The sequence below is a fragment of the Sinocyclocheilus grahami genome, unplaced genomic scaffold (genome assembly GCF_001515645.1).
Source record: "Sinocyclocheilus grahami isolate Dianchi unplaced genomic scaffold, SAMN03320097.WGS_v1.1 scaffold497.1, whole genome shotgun sequence".
Classification (NCBI taxonomy): Eukaryota; Metazoa; Chordata; class Actinopteri; order Cypriniformes; family Cyprinidae; genus Sinocyclocheilus; species Sinocyclocheilus grahami.
In genome coordinates this window covers 216,227-226,310 of record NW_015505676.1, presented here as the reverse complement: position 1 = coordinate 226,310, position 10,084 = coordinate 216,227, and the positions used below count along the sequence as shown (strand labels likewise).

Here is a 10,084-nt window from a genome sequence, read left to right as displayed (position 1 = left end):
ACCCCCCCCCCCCCCCCCTTCGTTCAGAACCATCATCGGAGTAATCTTAAAACTGTAATTATGCTTTCCACACACAGCACAGTATCATGCCAGGGCTTTGAAGGCATGCCAGAGACGCACCTTTGAATCAGAAAATTAAATATGAGTGAAACAAGAGAAGGAGGTTTTCATCGCGAAGATGGCAGGTCCAGCTAAATAACACTGAACCCCCCCCCCCCCCCCCTTCGTTCAGAACCATCATCGGAGTAATCTTAAAACTGTAATTATGCTTTCCACACACAGCACAGTATCATGCCAGGGCTTTGAAGGCATGCCAGAGACGCACCTTTGAATCAGAAAATTAAATATGAGTGAAACAAGAGAAGGAGGTTTTCATCGCGAAGATGGCAGGTCCAGCTAAATAACACTGAAACTGAATGCTCAAGAAGTCAAACTATGATGTTTCAAGGGTTGCTGGTGTAAATTAAATGCCTTTATGAGAACACAGGAACAGAAGGAAAGAAACTAAAAATTTTATTAAAAAAATACTTTGAGTAAATGGAGAATTGGTTAAACTTCTTATGTTTGAATGTTTCTCCTGTAAAAAAAAATACAAGTAATGTTGTGTCTACATAGTCAACATAGTCTCCAAGAGATTCAGCCTGATTACATTAACATAATAGTGGATAGTATGCCTACATTTACACATTTTTGTTTCGATATGCACTGAAACGTACTATTTGGATGTAGAGACGGCATCTGAAATGTACTATTTACATATTAACAAATAATCTTTATAAACACTTTATATTAGATTTATCAATATACAGTGCCATGAAAAGGTTTTTGCTCCTTTACCTTTTTTTTATTATTATTTTTTGCATATCTGTCACACTTAAAAGATTCAGATCATCAAACAAATTTTTATATTACACAAAGATAACCCGAGTAAATACAAAACGCAGTTTTGAAATAATGATTTCATTTAAAGGAAAAAAGCTGTCCAAACCTGCCTGACACTATGTGAAAAATTAATTGCCCCCTAAATCTAATAACTGGTTGTGCCACCCTTTGCAGCAACAACTGCAATAAAGCATTTGCGATAACTGGCAATGAGTCTTTCACATCATTGTGGATGAATTTTGGCCCATTCTTTTTTGCAGAATTGTTTTAATTCAGCCATATTGGAGGGTTTTATAGCATGAATGGACTGTTTAAGGTCATGCCAATTATGGCAAATTGTCCAGGTCCTGAAGATGCAAAGCAGCCCCAGACCATCACACTACCACCACCATGTTTGACTGTTGGTATGATGTTCTTTTTATGAAATGCTGTGTTGGTTTTACACCAGATGTAATGGGACACACACCTTCCAAAAAGTTCAATGTAAGACGAGCCTTTGTGTTCTTTTTGGTCAGCAATGGCTTTTGCCTTGGAACTCTCCCATGGATGCCGTTTTTGCCCAGTCTCTTTCTTATTGTTGAATCATGAACACTGACTTTAATTAAGGCAAGTGAGACCTGCAGTTCTTTAGATGTTGTTCTGGGTTCTTTTATGACCTTCTAGATGAGTCGTTGCTGCTCTCTTGGAGTAATTTTGGTAGGCCAGCCACTCCTGGGAAGGTTCACCAATGTTCCAAGTTTTCACCATTTGTAGATAATGGCTCTGACCGTGGTTCGCTGGAGTCCCAAAGCTTTAGAAATGGCTTTATAACTCTTTCCAGACTGATACATGTCAACCATTTAGTTTCTCATCTGTTCTTGAATTTCTTTAGATCACGGCATGATGTGTTGCTCTTTCAGCATGCTTCACTTTGTTAGACAGGTTTTATTTAAGTGATTTCTTGATTCAGGTCTGGCAGTAATCAGGCCTGCGTGTGGCTAGTGAAATTTAACTCAGCTTTCTAAAATAATGTGGTTAATCACAGTTCTTTCATGATTTAACAGGAGGGGGCAATTACTTTTTCACGTAGGGCCAGGTAGGTTTGGACAGCTTTTTCCCTTAATAAATGAAATCATCATTTAAAAAAGGCATTTTGTATTTACTTGCATTATCTTTGTGTAATATTAAAATTAGTTTGATGATCTGAATCTTTTAAGTGTGACAAATATGCAAAATAAAAACAGGAAGGGGGCAAAAAACTTTTCACGGCACTGTATATGTATATAGATATATATATATATATAGAGTTACATTTTACTATTATATATCCGGGGAGTGTCGCTCCATCATGTTGGAAATATCCCCTACACCAAACTCAACCCTTAACCTACCCGATAGTGTTACCAAATGCAAAGCTGATATAAAAACGCATTCGCTGATGCAACCAAGCCATTTTACTAACTTCCTTATATGCAGGTTTGAAATATTTTGTTGAACCGTATTTTCATGAGATTCATACTGGAGCGTTTCACCTCCCAAGCACAACTCCATACTGCGTGAGCTACCAAGCAAACCTACTAAACATGAAAACCCATACATATGAAGCTGGATATGTGACACTAACCTTCGAAGGTATCAGTTTTCAAATGTTGCAGCATGTTAAAATTGTTTTGAATTAATAACATAATATTCCTCAAATAATTGCTTGAAAATTAGGCTTTATTAATCAAAACTGTGGACCTGCAAATCATACTTTGTGTGAAAAGGAATAAAAGTTGTCGCAGTTTTACTGCTTCTAGTGTTCATTTCAACTGGAAACTGCAACGATTCGTACGTATAGGTACGTTTTTTTCAGTTTTGCAAAAACGTACTTAGAGGCATGCATTTCCTATGAGAACATGTAGCATATAGACATTTTCCCTTGACAAACAGAGTCAAATTTAAACGATTCAGGATGATAATTCACATTTATTTCACTATTTTAAAGTTTAGACTTGGGTAACGTAATGCTATCCTTTTTTAATGGAGTTGAATATAGCACAGCATGAAACCATTATCATGTCAGATTAAGTAATACATTAAATAAATGTGATGAGACTGAACATATTTAACCATTTAAAAAAAATCTATGTATAAATTCAATTTCCGATCTATCTAAAGATTTCAAAAACATTTGCATGTCTCTAAAGCTGTTCAAAGGTAAAATGCTTACAGTTTACATGCTGTCAATATGTTAATAATGTACATGTCAGGGTCTATGAGAACGGCACTTTACCTGCAAATATATGATTATTAATGAGACCACACTGTCAGATTTGCCTACACACAAGTCTGGAAGTTTGAGAATTCAACAATTTCAAAGTATCTGACTAATCCCCTTACTGTACATTAATAATTATCTCATTTGTATTTCCCCAAAGACATTGTAGCAAAGAAATCTCAGAGATAAAGCTGATACTATGAGCTATAAAAGAGCAACCTCTGAGCAATAAAATTATCCTCTGGGAAAGACAGAGAGAGAGAGCAGTGACACAAAAGAATGAGGTAATGAATGAGGAGAGAAAAAAATAAGAAGATGAATAGGTGAAGGGAATGTGACAGAGAGGGAGAAAGACATTAACCCCGGAAAGAAAAAGCGCAAGAGAGAAAGTGTGTATAGAGGTAGTAATCCCTTCACAGATGGCTTTGTTGCCTGTCTGATGATGGAGCAGTCCATATGATGAACTAATGGAGGGATGTTGTGCAGAGGATTATCCTCCCACTCTCGCACCCCTGGAAACTGAGGTCAAGTGGTACAATTCCATTTTCAGTCCATTTAATGCCACAATCACAATCTCTCTTTTAACAATGTAACATTTTCCATGAGGTCTTATCTCTTCAAAAAAACACTCTCTTGCACACAAATGGCAAGGAGATGTGGGAGGGCCTTGCACAGTGAAGCACATTTACAAACCCTAAAGCCATTCTTTTCACTAACAATGTTTAATCTCGCTCTGCTCTCGGTCCCTAGAAAGGCTCTATAGAAGATCTTTCAGCAAAGGAGAACCAATCAATCACAGATTCGCCAGAAAAAACCTACCGCGACTACAGTAAAACGGTCAAAAGTCTGAAGATCTGATGTAGGCTCTGTGCTCTGCTTGTCAGTTTTCCAAAGTATCTTTTCCTACCCTTAAAATGTTTTAATGTGAAACGCTTAACCCAGTTAAGAAAGCTTTTATCTGTCTCCAATTAGCAGCTGATTCATTAAATATTGAGGGAGCCATGAAGGATTAAATTTTTAATGTTCATTTGAGGCACAGAGTTGTACAACAACTTCCCCCGGAGCGATGCATAGAGACAGTCTGTGCTCACCATTGATTACGCTCATTGAGGGGCCGAAATCCACTCCTCTCCTCCCATGCACCCCTCCATCCCATAAGTGAGCGTGATTTCACCAAGTACAACATGTTCCTGGATCAACATCCTTGTTGATCCTGGAACATCATTCCAATCAACCAATCAGAATTGAGAGATAACTTTTCAGGAAATGTCAGTTTTAGGCTTACAATCAGGATTAGGTGCTTCTACACCCTTGTTAATCATCTATCATTTCCCTCTGATTTTAGGAATAAATTATGAGTAAAGTTAGGTTTAGGGGTAGGGATTGGGTTAAATCTGTATTTTTGGACAGTAATGTTGATCCAGGATCAACAAAAGATGTTGATCCAGGAACATGTCTTGGCAAAATCACAGCGACCCCATCCCATAACCTGTCTGGCCCGTTTCAACGTAATTTTTTTCTCTCGACACAGGCTCTATGGAGTTACTAATGGTTTTCTCCAGACATCAGCATACTACATGACTTAACAAGACCTTTGAGTGTTGTCAGGTTAAAGTCAACAACATGAAATCAAAACTGACCCTGTTTACATTTTAATGAATGTTTCTGGTCTTATCAATGCACTTTATTCCAAAAAAAAATAAAAAATCTTTGTAATCTTTAATAGAAGTGGTAAGTTGCTTTTCCTCTTTCTGCTGGCATTACTTAGGCCAGAGTTTTCAAACTTTTTGATCCCAAGAAGCCCAAAATATGATGCAGTCCCAACATATAAAAACAAATGTATATTTTTATATACAAACATGCAATTATACTGCAATTATATAAAAAAAAAATCTTTACAAAATTATAGAATTTTATATTACTGTACTTTACTCTAACAAAACCCAATGTAAATATATTATCTGTAAAATATTTGCTTTGCATTACAGTTTTTTTCAACTGCTTACACGCGTTTTCAAAACTTTACACACAAATCCAAGAATTGCACACACAAAATGCAAAATGCCTCACATCTCTTGCAAAATTAAGCACTGCATTCAAAATATCAAAATTTTAAATCTCAAAAGCAAACATTTGCTGTTAGATTTTTGTGTGTTACACAGACAATTGTGTTGTGTTTTGCAAAAAGTATTTTATGAAATTGAAAACTGAGTCAAAGGACGAGAATTAGTGTATGGTTTTGCAGATTTGGTGTGTGGTTCTGGTGTTTGAGTGTCAGGTTTCAGAAATTGTGACAATTTTGTGTAAGCAGTTGAAAAAAACTTCTTCTTAAAACTGCATCTTTTTTGCAGAATTATTTCTTAAACACTTTTAAAGATAAATATTGTACTTTTTTGTGTTATAAATATTTAATTCATATTTTATGTTAACATATTAACTTAACCCTAAAAAAAAAAATTACAAAATTTTCCAGACCCTCTAGCACCCCCTTGCAGCCCTCACAGGGTTCCTGTACCCCAGTCTGAAAACTCTTGACTTGTGGTCTATTAGGTTATATTAACCGATTGCCAGGCAACCTTCAAAGCCTTGTTTCATTAACTTGCATTCGGTCATGTTTTCCATTTTTGTCATGTCATGATCCAATCAATTCCTGATGGAATACATCATGTTCCAGACTACCATTTAACATTCAGTTTCATGCAATCAATATGTCAGATTATGAACACAAATGACACATCAACACATTGCCGTAGAATGCTATTCATGAAGCGTTTTTATATTAATTAATATTCTGGCATCTCTGTGTGCATGATGAAATGTTCAATTGTCTTGTGGGCATATGTGTCAAATGTGTGTGTGTGTGTGTGTGTGTGTGTGAGTGAGTCTGAGAGAGTGAAAAGAGAGCGAGATGACCTAAGAGGGATGTGGCTGTCATGGTGTGAGTAAACACGCTGACCTTTTCAGATATCAGAGGAACATTTATTTCATATGGATGAATGACTTTCTCTATCGCTTTTTATATATGACTTTATCTGCACAAACCCCTCAATTCCTTCTCTCTACTTCATAAGTTGAAACTCTGGCTCAGCATCCATTTAATCTTTATTTTCTTCTCTCTTTTAGCCAACCATGTTTATCTTTTCCGCCTCAGATCTATTTGCCTTATTATACGTTTATCTATTTTCTCAGAGGCAGGTTTTTTTTTTTTTTTTTTTTTAAACAAACCAACTGCCTAGTTGCCTAACCAGTATTTTTTCTTCCACTTATTCATTCATCTTCTCAGGGTTGAGAGACTTCCTGATTCGGTCTCTCACCCAAGGTCTACACCCTTCATAACACGGCTTCTCCTTTCCTCTTGTTCAGAGAGCATCCTCAGCACAGACAAAAATCAAAGGACCTTTGCTTGGGTTTGCAGATTGTGTCACTGTGGGTAAAGCATGAATGCCTTATCTAGGGAGGGCATGCACGCGACCCATAATCGGGAGGCAGCCAGCCGGAAAATGCCCCCCTGTCTCTCTCAGTTGAGTGTGTCTGTCCAAACCGTTAACTAGACTGTATCCCAGGCCAAAGTCACCCCTGTCCCAACTGGGGTTGAGTTTATATGTACATAGTTCCCACACTTTCCGACCTATTTCCTTGATTTTTTAATTACTTTGCAAAGCTGGATAACGGCTTGATAATGAATTTTAAAAAACGTTTTATAGAAAATATACTTGCAAAAACATCTAGACAAAGAAAAACTTCAGAACATGGAGCACAACTACACTTACAAAAAAGTAAAAGAAATTAAAAAAAAAAATACTGGAGTATGTTTTACAATAAAATATGATTTCAGTCTTTTTACTTAAAAATGTCAAGTTTAATTCAATGTATTAACTGGAGTTAAACTGTTTCTACACCAATTTTTTTTCACTTTACAAAAATTGATATTGACTATAGAAGTCACACTTTTGAATTCTATTTTTAGGTTTTCCAGGATCCTTTATGTGGTTTACAAGTAACTTGACTAAAAGAATCAAAATCAAAATGTAATTAGAATGATCTTTCTATTGTACAACATTCTGTTCCAACTAGTTTAATGCTAGGATTACATGCATGAACGCAACTTGACAAATATTACAATTTATTCTAAGTTGTATTATTTACACTACCATAGAGATCTGTAATTGGAGGCATTTGACACTTAAAGCCAGTCTTTAGAAGACTGAACTTGTTGAAAAACTTGTATCTGGGTGAATGAGTTTTATATCAACCACCAACATACCTTCTGTTCAAAGAGTTCCAGTAGACTGGCTCCATGTTGGTCGCATCCACTGCTAAACTCTCCATCAGGAAGATTAAGAGAATTCCCAATCCACTGACCCAGTCTGAGACCGCCATGGCCATCCAGGTTCCCCTTGTCTGGACTTCCATGATCCCCCTACAAGACAAATGAATGGGACCTAATAGAGACAAAAGACTGGTGGAGGGTTGAACTTCACTAGATCCCTCTGCGCTTGAGGAGATGGTGTAACCGCAACATCCACATCTGAAAGACTCTGAGAACAAATCTCTGAATGTTTGTAAAAGAAAGCAGATTCAGAAACATCAACCTCCTTTGTTCCATTCAAAGGAGTCAATGACCTCAACTGAAAGTCCCAAGTAATTGTCAAATTTGAGAAGGCAAAGCCATATGGTCAATGTATGAATCTGATTTGGGATGAATTTCAAACAATATTATGATTGTACATGGGGTGAAGTTAAACGTTTTGAAGCGCACGCAGACTGATGCGAGGCGCCAGGTCCACTGCGGGTGATTTTTTAGAAATGTTTCTCCATCAGCCGCAGCATTAGCATTTCTGTCAAGGACTTGGGAGTTGTATTTTTGCTCCCGTTGATAAAATTAACATCCACCCGGTAGAAATAATTCAATTTTTCGGTGGACAAAAGTGTTTAAGTTGTGTCGTACTTTCACGCTGGTGAAGAACACGCCTCTGGTGTCCAAAATGAGAGGTCCAGAACTTTTCGCTCATCTAATATCCAAAATATTCACGCAAATATGATGTCCCAGTCCTGAAACAACAGTGAGGATGTCCCCCAGCACTTACTTACCCAATGAATTACGTTACAGTCCGACAAGAAACAAAACCCGTTTAGGGCATTGAAAGGAGGTAAGTAGCAGTAATCGGTAAACGTCTACTGCAACAAAAGCAGAAATGTTGGGGACAAGAAACGAGATATTCCTGTAGTCCATGGATACAACGCGTGCCGCGCGCTCTCTCCGTTTCTCTGCTGCTCTGCAAAGTCTGGCGCTTTGACTCGCGCGCCGGCAGCATTGTTGCCAGATCCCAGGAGAAACAAGCAACCTAGTCTGATAAAACAAGCCTGGCCGAAATTGGCGAGCTCTGTTTTTCATTTCTAAAGGTTTAGTGGTTATTTATTAATTATGGGAAATGCACTGTATAACTCCGTAATTTCACTTATTAAGACAGAATATATAGATTAAATACAGTCTGGATAAAAATAGCTAAATTACAAACTTCCACAAGTAGTATTTTATTAAATAATAGACAGTGCATTTAAGTAAAATAGTACATTTATATTTTAAATAATAAAAAGCTATTTTTAGTTGCTTATAAGAAGCGGACATGGCAACAACTGTGGTGAGCGCGCGTGTTGGTGACTGTTGGGGAGGAGAGTTTGTGGATGCCGTCTTGAGAAAAGCTACTCTCTTAAGTATTTTTCAATACTGTTGAGTTTAAATGTAACTGTAGCTTCACGGCCAACAAATCAAAAGAACTACTATGAAGTAACCTGCGAGGACGGTAGGGCTCGAATCGACTTCAGTTCAGTATTTCCAAGAAACATGCTTCCAACCGCCTCGACTTTATTCAGGTAGCTCGAGGCACATCAGAACAAGGGTTGTGTACTTAAACCTTACGCCCTATGTCTAATCTAAAATCTGTCAAAAACAGTACAAAAGAGTGATGCTGGGTTCCTTGGGGAATCAAATGTTGGAGGTTTATGCTGTGTGGACTTAACATGAATTTAGAATGGTTCCTAACGCTGTGACTGAAAATGACTGAAAGCACGATGGTTTGTTATCTTTAGTAACGTTAGTTTCATTTGGCATCAAGAAATCTAGCTCTGATTATCCTCGAATATTTTATAATGTAATTTATACTCCGAGGTTCTGAAGCAGAAGCGTGATTGTACTGCCTCATAGAGGAAAACAGTCGCAAAGCAGGAGTCAAATCTGACTACATTTAAGACAAAACAACGAAGGTCTAAGCCAACAATAATTGTAACAATGACAGAAAACAAATTCAGCGTTTACATTTTTTATTTTCAGTTTAACATATTTTGATCTTTTCAAAGCAAAACCAAGCCCCATGTTCTGTACGTACCCACCTAATCATTTAAAACTAAAACATTTTCAGCATATACCAATGCTCATCAACCTTTATCTGTACATGTCAATAATTGCAGTTATTCACTTGAACATTAACATACCAACAATACATAGACAACACTGTGGGAAACATCCCACAGCCTGGTATGATGAGTGAAGTCAACATAGGGGGAAACATCCTCAGCCAGGCTCAGATTACTTTAGATGACTGAGTGGTGCAGATATAGCCTGTGCTGTTTTTCTAATGAGTGTTACATTGATGTTGACCAGGGCAGTTCTATTTTGTACAATTAAGGCATGTGAAACACCCAAGATGATTCCGTAAGATGAACAGAACTCAACAAACAGGGACCAAAATCATTTACACTATTTACAGGACATCCAGTCCCCACCTCACCCACAAGTGAGACAGGAGAATGTACGAGTGTCTTTGTACAGACACATACAAAGTCTCTTCACATGCATGCACACACCTAGTCTGTCTGTGGGTCCCATTCTATGCTGTCAGGATGAAAGCGAGTGGAAGAGAGAAACAGTAGAGAAAGAGTTGTGGTCTCTTGCTAAATCCAGTT

The 10,084-nt window shown here is 37.4% G+C and overlaps 1 protein-coding gene across 1 annotated transcript in view; it reads right to left on the bottom strand.

The window, feature by feature from the left end:
- Nucleotides 1-8,420, bottom strand: part of LOC107554296 (ephrin-B3-like) — a 41,303-nt gene extending 32,883 nt beyond the window's left edge. The window contains exon 1 of the mRNA XM_016236777.1: nt 7,386-8,420. Within this exon, the coding sequence (XP_016092263.1) occupies nt 7,386-7,534 (149 nt within the window). The 5' untranslated portion in view covers nt 7,535-8,420. The remainder of the gene's footprint in view (nt 1-7,385) is intronic.
- Nucleotides 8,421-10,084: the final 1,664 nt, after the last annotated feature.